The sequence below is a fragment of the Physella acuta genome, unplaced genomic scaffold (genome assembly GCF_028476545.2).
Source record: "Physella acuta isolate Inbredline_101_S28 unplaced genomic scaffold, ASM2847654v3 ptg000460l, whole genome shotgun sequence".
In the NCBI taxonomy this organism is placed as follows: Eukaryota; Metazoa; Mollusca; class Gastropoda; family Physidae; genus Physella; species Physella acuta.
This window is the reverse complement of record NW_026731979.1, coordinates 17258-36384: the sequence shown is the minus strand read 5'-3', so window position 1 is coordinate 36384 and position 19127 is coordinate 17258. Positions and strand designations below refer to the sequence as shown.

General features: G+C 39.3%; 1 protein-coding gene across 2 annotated transcripts in view; it reads left to right on the top strand.

The window, feature by feature from the left end:
* LOC131943534 (Y+L amino acid transporter 2) overlaps positions 1–19127 on the top strand; it is a 36330-nt gene that overhangs the window by 9319 nt on the left and 7884 nt on the right. Inside the window, exons 1-3 of one of the 2 annotated variants that reach the window (XM_059303708.1) lie at positions 7910–8454; positions 14825–14950; positions 15807–15906. In XM_059303708.1, the coding sequence (XP_059159691.1) occupies positions 7947–8454; positions 14825–14950; positions 15807–15906 (734 nt within the window). In that variant the 5' untranslated portion in view covers positions 7910–7946. Of the gene's footprint in view, positions 1–7909; positions 8455–14824; positions 14951–15806; positions 15907–19127 lie in introns of those variants that run through there. The other variant, XM_059303707.1, reaches the window with a different exon arrangement.

The following is a 19127-nucleotide window of genomic DNA, read 5'->3' as shown; positions in this document are numbered from 1 at the left end:
AAATGTGTAGTTACTCTTTCGTACTTGGCGGTCCATGAAGGACGTTAAGAAGTAGAGTTGGTCTGTTGTTGTGACCTCTGCTTGAAGGGATAGCGTGGTCAGCGCTATGCCCAGCCGCTTTTACTTTACCTAACGTTAATTCAGGTACTCTTCATAACTGGGTGGACTCAGGCACGTTGTACCATCCGACATTGACGTCCTATTTATAAATGTCATAAATGTTAAACATGTGACGCTACTGACATTTATTGTGTGATATACAGAAATGTTTGTTTTACTATTGCGCCGTAGTACCATTTTTGAAGTTCACCATTTATCTATTGTGTATTCTAGCACGCTTTTCATCCATATGTATTAAAGATTGAAAACCGCTTGTGTCTGGCAATCGCATTATGTGGGATGACATACGAGACTTGGGCCACAATCTACGCGTCATTCAACCCTGCCTCAATTTTTCACTAATGGAACATTGAGACGTAGCATAGCATCCCTATCGACCCCATGACGAGGGCTGGGTGTAGGCCGGTTGTTTTGGGGCTCTTGGTTTCATCTCGGGCTGCTTGTATTATCTGGATCATGTCCCTTGGGGGTCTATCTCGATTTTTTTTATCCGCTTCCCATTTTCATTATATTTAAAAAAAAAAAAAGCCGTTTGTAAATTATTACTTTTAAAACGCCAAACGTTGTTGCTTTCTCATCCTCTCCTGTTTCTGTTTAATGGATTGTACTTTAAAAAAAATTGTCTGTTTAATTTCAAAATTCATTGATGATCAATGATAAAGTTTTGAATAAGTCCTATTTAGATTCTATTACTTTATCTTTCTCTCCTGACAGTTAAATGAATTGTACTGTCAATTTAATTCATTGATGGTCAATTAGTCGTGTAAAAGTCCAATTTAGATTTTACTGCTTCCTCTTTTTCTCTTGACTTAAATAGAGTGTACTGCCAGTTTAATTTATAATGCCCTGATGGTCAATATGTCGCTTAGAAATACTATTAAGATTTCGACACTTGACTAAGTTGTAGTCTAACAGGACAGCCTTCCCCCCTGATCGACTTTCCCTGCCTGTGTCGTGGTAGTGTGGGTATCGGCTATTGATACAGTAACAGCTGCCGCTTTTATCTTGAGTATAATAGAGCCCGTGTTTGATGTTATCATGATAAGCTTCACAACTGGACGCTGTCATGTTCTTGGTGGTATTTGGTGCATGGTACTGCCCTGTTTTTGGTGTAAAGAGACACACAGTACACTTAAAAGTTCTGTATGAAAATATTTGGAGCCTGAACTTAATATTAAATTAGTTCCAATAGTTTGACACATAGTAGCTATATTAGCTACATCGTTCTTATAAAGCTTTAATGAAGCGAGCCGCAAATATTTACTTTTAATGTATGAGAGGCTGCCTCTTAAGGTTTGTATCCGCTGTTTGACTTAACAACGTTACCGGTAATTTAAAAAAGTCTTGTTGTAGTTTGTTAGTCATAATTTGATGGACCCCAAACTGAAAAACCGTGTCCCATCTTAATGCTGTGGTGATGGTTTCGACATGGTTTAAGTATCGTTATCGACCATACTTTCTCAAAGCTTCATGTAGTTCTAGAAGTTTTAGTTTTGTACCTAAGAGGTAAGAAGACAAGAACAACAGCGCCCCTACCTGTGTGAGACGAGTACCGGGCCCTACAAACTCCATCCCACCTGCATTGATCGATGCACTAAGTCCTGTCAACATTCCAGAGCCTGGCTCTTCAGAAGCCTGCTAACTTCTTACTGTTGGGCCTCTGAGGCTGGCTTCGATCTCTTTGATCTTTGTCAGTGGGGTTCTTGTTTTAGAATCCTTCACGTAATTAAGTGATGAGAGGTCGGTTATTATCTAGATCTGGTGCTTTAGTGCGTTGGCCTTCTCAGTAGTTGTAGTAGATAAATGATTGGTTATTATCTTTTCTGGTTCTTTAGTGAAGTAGTTGTAGTAGATGATTGGTTGGGTATTGTCTAGATCTGGTTCTTTAGTGCAATAGTTGTAGTAGTTGACTGGTTGGGTATTGTCTAGATCTGGTTCTTTAGTGCAATAGTTGTAGTAGTTGACTGGTTGGGTATTGTCTAGATCTGGTTCTTTAGTGTTAGTTGTAATAGATGAATGTTTGGTTGACAGTTGTATTTCCAGACATTCTATAGCTAGCGAACAAGCTAAATGCTTTATTGTAAACTACGTGGGCCTTTATTGCAAAGCTTACAGATTCTAGAGCCAGCTAACATGTTTTGAGTTTTTTTTAAAATTGTAAACTATTGTCGCCGTATATTGCAAGACGTATACATTCTAGAATAAAGTAACACACTGAATTCTTATTTTAAACTATGTGGGCTTTTATTGTAACGTATGTATCCCAGGACCAGCTAACTCACAGCTAACTCGAGATTGTGTGATGTACATACAGGCAGCTGGATAAGACTTGAATAAACGACATGTGTTTGCAGGGGTCATGACCTTTAGATCTCTGGGCTTTTGAAGATAAAGGTCACACAGCCTTCCCTTCTCGCACATGCAGCCATGGGGGGTCAAGGCCAGGGTATTTTATTTTAAAACACCTCTGGCCCTTTTTTGTTTCACATGTCTGGAAGTTTTATTTTATAGCCCTTTTTGTTTGACATGTCTGGAAGTTTTATTTTATAGCCCTTTTTGTTTGACATGTCTGGAAGTTTTATTTTATAGCCCTTTTTGTTTGACATGTCTGGAAGTTTTATTTTATAGCCCTTTTTGTTTGACATGTCTGGAAGTTTTATTTTATAGCCCTTTTTGTTTGACATGTCTGGAAGTTTTATTTTATAGCCCTTTTTGTTTCACATGTCTGGAAGTTTTATTTTATAGCCCTTTTTGTTTCACATGTCTGGAAGTTTTATTTTATAGCCCTTTTTGTTTCACATGTCTGGAAGTTTTATTTTATAGCCCTTTTTGTTTCACATGTCTGGAAGTTTTATTTTATAGCCCTTTTTGTTTCACATGTCTGGAAGTTTTATTTTATAGTCCTTTTTGTTTCACATGTCTGGAAGTTTTATTTTATAGCCCTTTTTGCTTCACATGTCTGGAAGTTTTATTTTATAGCCCTTTTTGTTTCACATGTCTGGAAGTTTTATTTTATAGCCCTTTTTGTTTCACATGTCTGGAAGTTTTATTTTATAGCCCTTTTTGTTTTACATGTCTGGAAGTTTTATTTTATAGCCCTTTTTGTTTCACATGTCTGGAAGTTTTATTTTATAGCCCTTTTTGTTTCACATGTCTGGAAGTTTTATTTTATAGCCCTTTTTGTTTCACATGTCTGGAAGTTTTATTGTATAGCCCTTTTTGTTTCACATGTCTGGAAGTTTTATTGTATAGCCCTTTTTGTTTCACATGTCTGGAAGTTTTATTGTATAGCCCTTTTTGTTTCACATGTCTGGAAGTTTTATTGTATAGCCCTTTTTGTTTCACATGTCTGGAAGTTTTATTTTATAGCCCTTTTTGTTTCACATGTCTGGAAGTTTTATTTTATAGCCCTTTTTGTTTCACATGTCTGGAAGTTTTATTTTATAGCCCTTTTTGTTTCACATGTCTGGAAGTTTTATTTTATAGCCCTTTTTGTTTCACATGTCTGGAAGTTTTATTGTATAGCCCTTTTTGTTTCACATGTCTGGAAGTTTTATTGTATAGCCCTTTTTGTTTCACATGTCTGGAAGTTTTATTGTATAGCCCTTTTTGTTTCACATGTCTGAAAGTTTTATTTTATAGCCCTTTTTGTTTCACATGTCTGGAAGTTTTATTTTATAGTCCTTTTTGTTTCACATGTCTGGAAGTTTTATTTTATAGCCCTTTTTGTTTCACATGTCTGGAAGTTTTATTTTATAGCCCTTTAATTTTTAGTGTGATTGGGTGAAAACTGGCATGTTTGTCGGTTTTAAATTGAAATTGTAAACCATACACGCAATTACACGTTTGTGAAATGCTAATGACAAAATTGTGTAAAATACACATGACAAGTTTGTGTAAATGCACACATGACAAGTTTGTGTAAATGCAAATGACAAGTTTGTGTAAATGCACACATGACAAGTTTGTGTAAATGCACACATGACAAGTTTGTGTAAATGCACACATGACAAGTTTGTGTAAATGCACACATGACAAGTTTGTGTAAATGCACACATGACAAGTTTGTGTAAATGCACACATGACAAGTTTGTGTAAATGCACACATGACAAGTTTGTGTAAATGCACACATGACAAGTTTGTGAAATACAAATGACAAGTTTGTGAAATACAAATGACAAGTTTGTGAAATACAAATGACAAGTTTGTGAAATACAAATGACAAGTTTGTGAAATACAAATGACAAGTTTGTGAAATACAAATGACAAGTTTGTGAAATACAAATGACAAGTTTGTGAAATACAAATGACAAGTTCGCCACACGCTAATGACAAGATGATCAAGTACAGATAAAAGTATCGATTGCTAAATGGGTCGTTGGTCAGGTGTTAAGTAACAAGTTCATCCCTCCCTTACCACACCTCCCACCACTAGCTGATGCAAGCCATGTTCCAATCCATACCACCTTTTTGTTGTTGTCACACTGCTACCGTGTACACAGCGATGTACCAGCCAAGCTAAACATTAATGTCGGCTGATTACAAACTATTGATTTTTACACTAGCTTTTATGACCTTGGGCTAAAAATATACAAAGTACATTGTCGGATTTGATTATTTTTAAAAAAAACATACTTTTACACCGGTATAACGTCGAGAATTTTTAACACGTAGCTTTAAAGATTTTATGTATTAGATGTAAGAAATGTCTGATATATTTTCATTCAAACTTTTCACTACCAAAGTGACGCAGTTCATTCACCCTAGTATTCACTTGTGATGAGTTGAATACGCAAATTTATAATTTAATCATACAGACTATACACTCTCACCTACATTTACAACTTTGCTAGTCAATAAAATAACACAGATCTAGATACGTTTAGTTTTTTTTTTTTTCGGTTCGTAAAAAACACGTAAGCAAATGAGATGATCCGTGTTTTATCACGCTTACCGTAGTAAAGTTCCCTTTTTTCGAACCTGACGATCCATTGGGCAAGTAAAGTTGTTTCTGTGACCTCAGCCTATGAAGTGATACTGTGTTCAGCGCTATGCCCAGCCACCTTTACTTTCCCTAGCGTGAGTTAGGTACCCTTCAGAGCTGGAGTCAGGGACGTTCTACTTAATTAAACCCAGATTCGAACTCGAGGCTTTCTGGTTAGCAGTCTAGCGCTCTACCTGCTAGGTAGTACTCGTGTATATTTCGGTAAAATCTGGCACTTTCATTTTATAAAGTGAGGTCTTGTAACAATTCATGGTGCTTAAGTTTATTGAAAGTTTATTTAAATACAAAGAGAAATTTCAATAACCGTAACGTGAATCACAGGCGTTAGATCAGCACGTATTACACTGGGTTTTTGTTTGTGGATGTCTCTGATTAGATAACCAATGTATAATTTTCATTAACTAATGAGAAACTATTGTGTGTTATTAGAGTAATCTACTTGTGTAGCAGGAGTTCCCTAGCTCGAAACTCTACAATACCAGACGCTTAAAGATGAATTTCATTCGGATCCAACCTGGGCCAAACCATTGCCACGCATCCTGGTTCAGTATTTTCGTTGTTGGGGTCATGTTTAAGAACGTTTCCGTTGCAGGTGGTCGACACACAAGAAGTACACGGTTGCACTTGGAATTTTATTATGATGGGACACAGGCTGGACAACTGTTTTGAGACAAGGTCCATTTACATACATTACTTTTGCTACAGCAAGTTTTGGGAGCCGCATCAAAAGATCTCTAGCTTTAACCCTAGAGACTTCAATTTATAAGCGAGCGTTAAATGTTGATTTTCATCATCCCCTTTATCCCAAGGACCAAGTACTTACATGTAAAGCGCCACAGGTAGCCGTCCACTTGTCGCTGTGTTAAGTTGAAATGTGTATTTTTCAAAATTGAAGAAGACGGCTAATGCTACATGACGCTAAAGAATAAGACTGCTAACCCGATAGTCTCCAGTTCGGATCACTGTCCACCCAGCTCTGATGGGTACTTCACACGCGTTAGAGAAAGTAAACCACACTATCCCTTCCGGTGTCCCTTAAAATAGGTGAATCTCTACTTCATCTGTTGTTTTTTTTTAACTTTAACTTTTTTTTTTTGCTTGCAAATGGATTTTGTGATAATTGATCCGAATGAAAAAAACTTGCGAAAGGGGAACGGGTATGTGTGATATCAAGCCACTTGTTGATACCCCCCCCCCCTTGTGTTTTTTTTTTTACTAGTTACATCCCCTCCACAGTCCCCAGTCTTTACTTGAGTTATACATGGCGCGGGGTTTTGGGATGCACAGCTTGCTTTAATTAAACGGTCATAAAATGAACTAATTTTCACCAGCTGCTGAATGGTAGAACTTGTTGAGCTAGACATTAATGCTTCTACCTACCCACTTCAGTCCTATTGATGCTTAGTTTAGTATTCAATGGGCTTATTTTTATGGCGATTTAGAAAATGGCATGCAACGTTAATTTTGAATAAAGTATTTAATAATGCAGGTTTTTTTTATACGATGGTAGTATTGGGAAATAGTGTGTTAACCTCATTAGTGTTCCACGTTATTTGTGCTGAAGTGTTCAGTCTTCTGAGGGGACGGGTATTATTCGGACGCTCTTCTCTTGTGGACGTTGAACTCCGGCTGGAGTTGAAGAAGGGTGTCTAACACTTGACCGATTATCCATATTTCCATAACTTCCGCTGATAGGGGATGTATGTGTTATCTTGTCAGAAGTCGCATTGTGACGAGCGTCAGTAGGATGATAGGCGGCTGGTAGTTTCTCGTTTCGGGATTGTGTTCGTTCGTTAAGCGCATGTGACGAGGATTTCCAAATTTGGATGTTTTAAAAATTTTTATCTTTTTAAAAAAAATATATCTTTTTAAAAAAATTCTACATTTAAAATTCTATATTTTCAAATATTCTATATTTTAAAAAAATCTATATTTACAAAAATTCTATATTTTAAAAAAAAAAACGAGTTCTAATCATATGGTATATTTTATAGTTTTTTTACCCGATATAATGTTTGGTAGTTATGAGGGAAATTAATATTGAAAGTAAAATTCGTCTTTCTTGTTTATTTTTTTAAAAGGCTTTTTGTGGTTTGTCTTCACCGGCCCTTCGTGCTTTGGCACAGTTAATTTAATTAACGCATGTTTTTGTGTGCGGCAATTCTAATTTGGGATAAAAGTTTATTATTAACATCGCGCCATATGTGCACACCTTTAATTGTAATATCTAATTGCCATTTTCAAGTATTTGCCTCTGAAAAAGCAATACAAAGCGCAAATTGATCTGGCCAGTTATGTCCGTCTGAGCAGCAAGCCCGTGTAGCTCAGCGTGTGCCGGCTCATGCTATCTCTACACAGAACCTACTGTCATCAGATGGTAAAAGTTCTGTCACGATTTTACAACAGTGGGCTGTGTCCCATTGTTGTGACCACGTGATAGGTTTTTTTTTTATACCTTTTAAAAGCGTATGATGGGAACTTGGCAGTTCCGTTGATAGTGGTTCTGAAACCATCTGGTTCGTTAGTATGGATAGTACCCACGCTGTTCGAGTGGTTAGCGTAACATCGAGGTTTAGAGTTCATTAATGTTTTTTTTGTCGTGTGTAGTGGGTTAAAGATATAGTTTGTGTTGATGATTGCACAAGTTGCGGGCTTGTGTGAAACATATGGAGACATGTTTTCGGTTATATTTTCATGCGGTTTCGATGTCTATACCTTGTATTAGTTGATGCTAATGTGTTTCTTTCTGGTGATTTAGATTTAGGAACAGTGTAGTGCTGGTTTATTTAAGTGTTCGATAGATTAGAGTAAAACTAGGAAATGGCTGAAAAAGAAGTGGCGAACAGCGCCCTGCTGAGCACAGAACTTAAAGACGTCGGACCCGGCGTCAAGCCGGAGGAGGTCAAGTCCGACCAGGGCGTGTCCCTCCAGCCCAAGCTTACCCTGCTCAACGGCGTCACCGTCATCGTCGGCTGCATCATCGGCTCGGGGATCTTCGTCAGCCCGAAAGGTGTGCTGGAGCACAGCGGCAGCGTCGGCATGTCCATCATCATCTGGCTGCTGTGCGGGCTCTACTCCATGATCGGCGCCTACTGCTACGCCGAGCTCGGCACCTCCATCCTGCGCTCCGGCGCCGACTACGCGTACATCTACGAGGCGTTCGGGCCTTTCGTCGCCTTCCTCCGGCTGTGGGTGGAGTGTATCATCGTCCGCCCGTGTACGACCGCCATAGTGGCCTTGACCTTTGCAAGGTACGTCATCGAGCCGCTGTTTTCGGGGTGCCAGCAGCCCGAGGCGGCGGTGACGTTTCTGGCGCTGATTTGCATAGGTGAGTTGTGGTCAGTATTGGTTTGTTGAATAGTGGTCAGCGTAGGTGAGTAGACTAGTGGTCAGCATAAGTGAGCAGACTAGCGGTCAGCATAGGTGAGTCGAATAGTAGCCGGGATTGGGGAGTAGAATAGTTTTCAGCATAGGTTAATTGAATAATGACCAGTATTGAAATGGCCGGCTTGTGGTAATAGTTGGTGAATAGAATAATGTTCAGCATCGATGTAGTTAGCTTTGGTTATTGCTACAGTAGTAATCATTTAGTTTTGCGATGTATTGTTTAGTAAAGCATTACCCATTTTCCACCTTCGCTGTAAACGTACCAGTGCCCATTGTCTACTGATGTCCAGACCACAGCGACCTGTACTTGTCTGGTTATTGCTACCCGTGCTTTACCCAATCCCTCTCAACAAACCATACCATTTAGATTGCGGTATTGTGATGGGTGATTATGACAGGCTGCCAAAATACTGGAACTTAGCTAGTCCAGATCTCTGTACATACGTGTCGCACTGGCAGCCGGTTGACCTTGGGGATGGAGATAGTCCTTTATCTGGTGAACTTGACACAGATCAGGTCACGTGTCCGGTGAGACGATTGTCCTTATCTTTATCCTGCCCCGAGAGACACTTCAATTCTGCAGCATAAAGGAAAGTGGCAGCCTGGATAAGTCCTGAGCTGACTGATAGTTTATCGTGGTGTTATGTGTGGCCTGAATATTACTGCTGACCTATAGACATTCTCATATCAGGCAATTTATACACTTAATGTAGAAAATTAATGTAGAAATTTAATCTACAATTACTAGAAACCATGTTGTTTTGCTGGTCTAAATATTGAGATTTAAAAAAAAAAGTTGTAATTGATTTTTAATATTTTGCTTGCTTCAAATTGGTCTAAACTTACATTCTACACAGATACACGTTGTTTCAATATCAAAATGAATTTTTATTTGTAGATGTACTTAAGTAAACTGGTATGTGTAGTCATACATGTCGTAGAAACCTAGTGGTGTCGCTCTGTGTAGTTACTATGGCTGTACTGGTGTTTTATTACCATCGTTGTTGTGTGGCGATGTTTGTTTTGCATATCGCTGCTGTTGTATCGATTGTCTTGGCGGCCCATAAATTAATTATGGTCGTAGGTGGGGATGGGGGATGGCTATCCGGATACTTAATGTTGACGTATACGTAGGTTCTGTGTTATTGTATTTCCGCTGCATATCCTGTTATGTATCCCTTTCTGTCCTGTGTTTACAATTGTATATCCGGGTAGGCGTGTCTCGTGTTACAGGTTATTGCCGAATCTGACCCACGAGTGTCCCATCAGTAACCGAGGGATGGGTCGAGTGTGGGGGCAGGCTGTTTTTCGTTGAGATTTGTTCCTGGTTGCGTGATACGGCGTGTTAGAAGATACAGACTGGCTTTGTGTGGTGTATGTGCACACCTTACGTTGCTGGAATGTCAATTAGAGATGAAATTCGTATTCCGGCGGTTGCCATGGTAACGAGATGGTCCGTAGTTTTATATAGCATATTGTGCTTAGTCCAACTAATGCGATAGATACACGAGAATGAGATTGCCATACGTGACTTGTATTCAGTAAGGTGTATGGTCCTGTGTGTGGTGTAACTAGATTTGCATCATATACTTTGTGTGAAGTGAGGTTGAATGCCGTATCTCTACAAAGTACTGTATTGTACTAAAGAAGCGGAAAGTACATATACTACTATGTGAAACGAGGCATATCGATACATTTGTATACAACACGTCGACCTAAATTAGTTGTACACAATCATGATCGTGCAGATAAAGTTCCCTAAAAGTACTATACACGTGAAACGGGGCGTATCGTATAACTGTTATATGTAACGCGTGGAGGAGGAGGGTGTACGGTACCATGTGTGAGTGACGCCCTGGACAACAGAGTTCATTTAGTCCCCAGTCTGTCACGTGGCACTTTGATGTTATTGTTATTGATGGATCAATTACTGGGTCAAATATCTCAGAGGGTTTGAACATCGATCAGCCTTGAGGCCGCCGTAGCAATGTGGTGACTGCCTGGATTAGCCTGACTGGGATCTGTTATGTTGGGCTGGTGGAGATTTACCTCTCGTGTTCTTTAGAATGTGAAACTTACGCGATCCTAGTAATAATAAAACATAGTGTTAGTTAGATCACAAGTAAAGACAGTTAAAAATACTATGGACGTTTCGACCCAAGGTCTTCGTCAGCACACAACAGTGTGATTACAGATTAGACATAAAAGACAAACAGTAATACACATTTGGACTTAGTTCGACAGTGAAAACACGTCTTGTCTAAATGTCACGATATCCAATAGAAAAGACGAGATCATAGTAGATATGTCAGTGGTATGAATATTTGACCTCTTACTAGTGTGGACATTATAAAAACGGATTCCTTTGTAAGAAAGAAAGAAAGAAAAATAACCCAACAAAAAAAGTTTAAATAGTTAATAGTCCAATTTCGAAAGCATTGAAATTGTCATAAGTTTAATTCAAATACTGTGAAACAAATTCTCCTTGAAGTTAGGATATTACCTTACATATACCACATTTCTCATGGTACCGTGTTTAAAAGAACAGAAACAGTGTTGGAGATAAATGCCATTTGATAAGCTGTTGTTTTGTAGTTACACGGAACTGAATCCCGCCTCCTTCTACCAGCGCATGGCATGGTCCGACCATCTCCCTCGCGATTTCCGTCTACATCTTCCGCTTGCATCACCCCTTCATGAATATTCATGCCAAAAAGGGCATCGGTTATCTTTGTTTTTTTTACGATTCTCTTTATAAACTGGTGGATTTTAAACAAAGGCAGTGCGGTCAGTGAATATTAATTCTCTAAAGACGTTTTTTTTTTTGGGACGAAGGGGTGGGCAGTGCAATATTCCTATAGCGAGTCCAAGACTTTATTAAAAAAATCCCACTAGTCAGCGATCAAAACGTGCTGAGCAGTCGAGAGAGTGGAATTATTTCTGCCGTTCAGACCCCCGGACACGTGACAAGCCAAGAAATTAATTTGCTGTCGTGTGCCGCGTGCTAACCGCCAAATTTAGACGTCCGTATCCCCAGGTTTTTTTATCAGTGTGACTTTGATACCCCCTCCCCTTTTCATCATGCGCGCAAGACGTGTGTTTACACACCCCAAAGTTAACGTGCGATACCATTTATCCACAGAAAGCCAAATTTGTGTAGTTTTACATCCACCGTGTGTAAAGTATCCATTATCGTTTTCTTGGAGTTAAATGTTTTTCCTAACATTTATGAAGATACCGTCTTTAAACTAAAACTACAAACGTAATAATATTTGCGTAAAGATTTTTATTTTTAAAACATTGTTTATTAAAATTGTATTGATTTTCCTCCCGCTGCCTTCCTCCTTAAAAACTTGTTTTTCTAATTCTGTTTTTAAGTAAACAAATCTGGTCTCAGAAGTGTTTAAAATAAATTTTTTAAAGTTAATATTTGCCGATGGGGGTTTGGTTGGGGGGGGGGGGGGCGGTAATACAGGCTAAATTGTGAATGGGTAGCGGCCCCTCTCATCTTGTCAATTAAGAAACAGCAAGCCGTGATGAGAAGAATAAACCGAGACAGCTGGAATCTCAATTGATTTCTTCTTATCGCCTCTCCCCCAGGCTCCTTGGGTCCAATCTCCGGGGGGGGGGGGGGGGGGGGGGGAGTATCGCCTCTCCTCTAGGCTCGCTGGGTCCAATCTCGAGGGGGGGGGGGGGGAGAATTAAGAACAGTCTGTAAACTCAACATGTTTCCAATGAACTTGCGCATGGGATGAGACTGTCATAAGGGGAGAGAATTGCTTTGTTCCGTTCATTGGTTGTGGTTCCTTATTCAGAAACCATATTTAATTTTTTTTAAACTTGGTCCGCTGGGATGTAAATAGTGGTTGTTATAAGGTGGAGCTTGATTCATTCATTGATTATACGACGCATTTAAATAATAACGTTAATGCATATAGTTATTAGTTCTTTATTTAGATTGTTTCTATTTTTTAAAGGACCTCCATTTATAAATAATCCGTCTTGGACTTGCCTGTATTTATTGCTATAGTCCATTCTGGATTGTCTTTGTTGCTTATCCTATCTTATTAAACTCGTTAAATCGTATTCTTTTCAGTATTTTATTGTACCTTAACTGGCAAAAGTATGGATGAGGCCAGACTCTCTACTCTCATCACTTCAGGTCAAGTTTTCCCGGTACATTCTACCTCTTTCACGACTGACATTGTCATTATTCTCTCCACTCAAGGGCTCCACACCCGATCAATGTTGATCATTGTGTTTTTATTACATTGTTATAACTTTAGTATCCATAATACTCCATGCAGAAACCAACTATAGTATTTTGCAAAGTGTATGCTAGAATGCATGTTTTGTTTCTCAACATGGAGGGGGGGGGGGAGCGGCCTAAATTTCCGGAGTTGGAGAGGGGGGCGGCGGACACTGGTAAAAGTATATATTTTCAATATAAACTATTTTGTCTGGGGGGGGGGGGGGCTCCGCCCCTGCGAAGAGATGCCTGAAAGAAACTCTGCCTGGTCTGTTGGTTCCATCTCCCTTGAAATCAATACTGTCCTCTGGTAGGTTGTGTACCACGAAGCTCCAACCAACACGTCACAGAGCATTAGACAAATTAACTTTATGTCCGTATTGTTTCCCCCACAGCGGGCTGCTTTCATTTAACGTCTCAGTTTAAAGCATTTACCCGTATTGTGGAGTTATACTGTGTGTTTATGTATGTCTGTATGTAAAGTTTAAAGCATTTACCCATATTGTGTATTTATACAGTGTGTGTTTATGTATGTATGCATGTCTGTATGTAAATAGATGTACGATATATATATATATATATATATATATATATATATATATATATATATATATATATATATGATAGAAAGATAGTGGGATAGACGCATTAATGGGTGATGGATAGATAGATAGATAGACAAACTACCAGACAGAGAGATAAACTAAGTTACTCAGTTTTATAAACACACCCTAACTAAATTATCCCTTTTATATCTGGATGTCAACTGGAATCAAATCAAGTCTCGTTCTCAGACACTTCAACAAGTGACGTTGTCACCACAAGCTCTACCCCCTCCCCCCTTTTTCCTCTTGTGACGAGTACTCAATCGTCTCTACAACCCCCCCCCCCCTCATTTCTCTAGCGAGATCTAGTTTAAACCGGTATTCGATCTGTTTTCACAATTCTCTTAGAGCCCACACACACCCACACTCACGTGCCGCACACACACTCACGTGCCACACACACACTCACGTGCAATAGAACGTAAGGTGTGAACTCACGCCTCGTAATGTGATTGCTGGGAGAATGGCGTCTTCTCCTAGCCTGTCCTACTATCTAAACCATTGCGATCACATGATTCATCGCTCATTTCATCACTGTATATTGTTTAAATGCAGATGTACACATTAACATAGAATATTTTTGACACCTGTTGTTGTGTTCTATTTTAGTTGTTTTATGAAGTATGTGTAAACATAAAAAAAACACTGTTTTCATATCAATGAACCCTATTTTCCCCTTATAAAAATACCTTATATTTAACATCATGAATTCTTATTGGTACGCCGCCTCCTGCCCGTGTTTTAACACAAGCCTCTACAAGTTATATTTTAAGTACAACTCAGGTCTCGCTAATGAACTCTGGCATTGTTTCCCTTTGTTTACTTCCCGCAGCACCCTACCGAGACAGTGTCTCACTGTAAGGTGTACGGTGTTGATCCACACGGTACCGGATCCATTGTCCGTGTGTTTACGTCATGCATAACTCCGCGCCGTGTCCTCACGGAATGCATAACTCCGCGCCGTGTCGTCATATTTGTAGGCGTACATATTTTTGTCTGATGTAATGGTTGCGCGTACTTTACCTTTACACCGTACTGTTATCTGTTTTGTTGTTTTGTATTTCTTTTAACTGTAAAGTGTATGTATGTATATATATGTATGTATATATATATATATATATATATATATATATATATATATATATATATATATATATATATATATATATATATATATATATATATATATATCCAGACAGACAGACATATGCAAGAACACACGTACTACTGCAAGCAGTCTTGTCTCTTTTTACGTGTAATATGATAGAGGTTGTTAAAAAGTTGCTTCCCTGTTCTATGGTGTAATGAAATTTTAATGAAATATTATACCAATATCCCTGAACTAAACCATTTTTGTACTATAAATTAGGTTTCAACATATTACAATAAGCCCGCTAATGATACAAATGTTTAAATCAACAGTTGTCGTCAAATCCCTCTTTTGTTTCCACTTTCAGTGATTCTCACGTTTGTGAACTGTGCCAACGTGGGGTGGGCCACTAGGGTACAGGATGTATTCACCTACGCCAAGCTTGCGGCCCTGTGTCTAATTATAGTCACCGGATTCGTGCAGTTGGGGAGAGGTGAGTAGTCAAGGGCAGGGAACTCTGGGTGACGTCAATGTCAACATTCGTAAACAACCCACATAACTCGGTGATCAATAGCTAGCAGCCTTAGGCAATAAGGCTCTATGAAGCTAATACATAAATTATATAGCTAATACATACTATTTAGATATTATAATACTTTCTCTTTTCCTTTAAAATAACTATAATAATCACTCACTCAGTCATATAATGAATCACTTTTAAATTTTAATTACAAGCCACCAATTTCTTTACTCTTGCAAGTGAGTTTGTACAATAATTAACCCCTCTTTTACATGAGTCTCTCTACGGCAACAAAAACACTAGGGTAGACTATAGACTATTCACTGTCCCTCAGGTGAATTTACGAGGTCCAAGCACTTTTTAAATTCCCGTTATGTTTTGAGTGTAAATGTTGGCTAATCAAAGGTTAACAACAATTGAACATATGATGTTTTATACAATATGTTTTCCTATGTATCTTGTGTGTTAGTGTAACTATCAGCAGATCTTGCTATAGACATTGATGCTTAGTGCCCCCCCCCCCCACCACAGAAAATCAAAATTATCCTGTGCTTAGAGTAGATGTGCTGTATAGAATTAAATGGCACATTTAAAAACAATTTGGTTACTATGGCAACAATATTTAAAACACCAACCTGTTGCATTGCAGATTTAAAAAAAAATTAATTCAGGAACAGTTTATTGCATATCTAATGTGTATCCTTCAGATAGGATTCACCCCTCACACCCCCACATTAATATTTGATCCCCACACACCCACACATCAGTTTTGAACTTCTGTGTGTGTGTCCTATCTTATCTGTTCAACATTTCTATCTATCTTCCCCAGGAGAGTATGAACATTTCCAAGAACCATTTGCCAACACTGAGACCAATATAGGAGAGATATCTTTAGCTTTCTACTCAGGGCTGTTTGCTTACAATGGGTGGTGAGTTGCTTTTCTCACAAACTTGGATGTAACGCTGTCTATTTAGTTCAGTGGTTCTCAACCTGGGTTTGATAAGATTCAATCTCAGGGGTTCATCAGAGGTCAAGATACATACCCAACTGGTGTGATTCCAGACTGGATTTTGTCAGTGTGGACAATCGGACTATTAAGAAGGATTCTGTGAATGTGCATAAGAAACTAGTGGGGTCCGGTACCTGAAAAGGTTAAGAACCATTGATTAAGTTGTAAGATACTTGCTTGCACAAACTCACTTAAAATTTTAGATGTATTGCTGTTTAGTTGTAGGTAACTAACCTTGATCTTACTCTATTAAAATGTAGGATGTCTAGCTAATTATTGAACCTTTCTTAAATTGAAAATCTTTTCTGTTTAATAATACATTGGTAATAGATGATCAGTTATTAAAAATATGTTCAAAATGCATGTTCTGTTACTGTATCAAGGACCAAAGGGAAGCAACTCCTAACGAGTAGTAAAAGTTATCGTTCTTTAACAAGCCTCTCTGGGGAATGTATCTCTCCCGGAGTAAAACTACACCTTAAAAATAGAACCAGTTTGTAGTTATCAGTAGATCTTTAACCCATTCGCCCTCCACACTATGTTCGAATATTACCCATACGTTATTATTACCTTCATCTGTGAGGGGATTTAAGGAGTTAGCGCTGACTATGCTAATTAGACAGTTTATATCCTCTGAAATGGTATGCTTAGTATAATTTATTCATGTGCATAAATATCATAGGACAACTGTTTTAAAGGTGATTTGTAATTGGGATGCATTAGTTCGAGTACCTTACTGACTTGTTTTTTTAAACGGGAGAATATATGTGCAATACAGGTTGAAAAATAGGGGGGTCTATGATAGACAACATTACCCGAAAGAAGACACCAAGAAGATTGGATAAACCTGGGGACAGTTGGAGAGACTAGCCAAGGACAGAGACGACTGCAAAGCTCTTGTCAGCGGCCTTCGTCCTAGAAGGGGTGACAGGCAAACCTAATGATAAGCCAACACGAGTTTTCGTGTTTGATGCCAACTCTCAATCGTCCCTTCCCCCCCCCCCCCCCCCCCCATTACACGCACACACACCAAATCAATTTTACCGATGCTTTGAACATCCAACAGAACTCAAGTTGTTGGTATCACTTGTAAACACTTGTAATACTCGGGAACTAGCGTGAATCGTTTGACCATTAGCTTCCATTGTGTACACATTTTAAAGCCTAAACAAGTGGAAATGTGTATTAATTGTTGTATTGCCACGTTCTGTTTCACTATTTTTAGAAACAAATGTACCACGTGACGTTCAGGGCTGATATCTTTAAGACGAGGGATTATAGAAATCGTTAGCGCCCCCGGGGTCTGAATAGCCGCCGAAATAAGCCTAGCTTACTCTCATGTCCTTTCTGTCCCCCTCTCCTTCTTATGTAGATTTAAAACGTCTCAAAGTTTCAGTTGTTCTTTGTTTTATAGTGGGGGACGAGTTGCGGTGTGATCGTAGCGATGGCCTGTGGTGTCTGGCCATCATAAGCTGATTCCCTACAGGAAGAAAGGCTCACGGGATGGATTGCGTTCTTGCATGCTATACCTTAATCTATCACTCACTTCCGTTGACGAGTGGAAAAGGGGGAGGGGTGTCTCGACTAAAGGCTACCAGACCGATTTTTCTTTCTTCAAATAAATGGAATGGAAGCAGCTTTTGCTTAATGTTTTATTTTCAACTTGTTTTCTTCCAAGTTGAGATTCAGGTCATATCACGTGGGCAGGAAGTGGATGTCCCCTGTTGAAGTTTGATTCTTAGCCTGCACGTGTTTAAAGTTGAATTTATACGACTCCAGTGGTCCTTAAACTCGACTGGTTGGCCCCTGTAGCAGTGGTCCTTAAACTCGACTGGTTGGCCCCCTGTAGCAGTGGTCCTTAAACTCGACAGATTGGCCCCTGTAGCAGTGGTCCTTAAACTCGACTGGTTGGCCCCTGTAGCAGTGGTCCTTAAACTCGACTGGATGGCCATGTAGCAGTGGTCCTTAAACTCGACTGGTTGGCCCCTGTAGCAGTGGTCCTTAAACTCGACTGGATGATCATGTAGCAGTGGTCCTTAAAACTCGACTGGATGGCCATGTAGCAGTGGTCCTTAAACTCGACTGGTTGGCCCCTGTAGCAGTGGTCCTTAAACTCGACTGGTTGGCCCCTGTAGCAGTGGTCCTTAAACTCGACTGGTTGGCCCCTGTAGCAGTGGTCCTTAAACTCGACTGGCTGGCCCCTGTAGCATTTGTCGACTGAAATCCTGCTCTAGAATAATTTACAACCGATCACAGAACAGAATGTGATGTAACTAAGCGCCGTTGAAATCCGACCCCTTTAATATGATTTCCCGTCTAGCTTTCTTATTTGATTATGCAAATTGTCCCGTCAACGTAAGGCTCATCCACCAGGGAAGCTGAGCCCAAACCGTTTTGTTAGGTTATAGTTTTAGTGAAGAAAACAATTCAAGTAGATCTGGGCGACAGAGATTAAATTCGAGAATTGGTATGACAGATGTCTGATAAAATAGTGTTTTAGTAGTATTGTAAGCTCATTGGTTTTATGGTCAGAAATTAGATTTTGGGCTATAGTAGGACTTTGGTTAGGGGATAGGGTTAGTATTGGCATTAGCAAGACATACTTGTGTATCTTGCTAATGTGTATCTACTAACAACCTTTTTTTAAAGATGGCTACGCCCCCCCCCCCTACCATATTGAAAATTTATATAAAAAATTTATACTTTTACCAGTGTCCGCCCGCCACCCCACCCCCAGAGAGGAAAGTCTGGAAGAAACACTGATTCTTATTATTGTGTCATTATCGGACATTGCTATTTCACATAGGCCATAGGGCCTACCCCATTTAATCATATTATCGTTAACTTTAATGAAAATAGTTTCGTAACAATTGTCCGACAACTTTTTATTGTATCAGCACGTGACTTCTCTCCTCCACTCACACAATCTTAAAGTCTAAAGGTCGGGTGAGCTCTAGAGGTCAGGCCCGGTAATTGTCTGGTCATGGTTTGGATTATCTCCACCGGCTGGACCTCGTTAGCAGTCCTGATAAGATTAGGGCCGTTAATTAGAGGTCTACGCCACCCCCATGCCGGCCCCCAGCGATCAATAGACGGGAACTTACCGCGTGTAGTTGACATAGGTCAAGGACTTTTTAAGT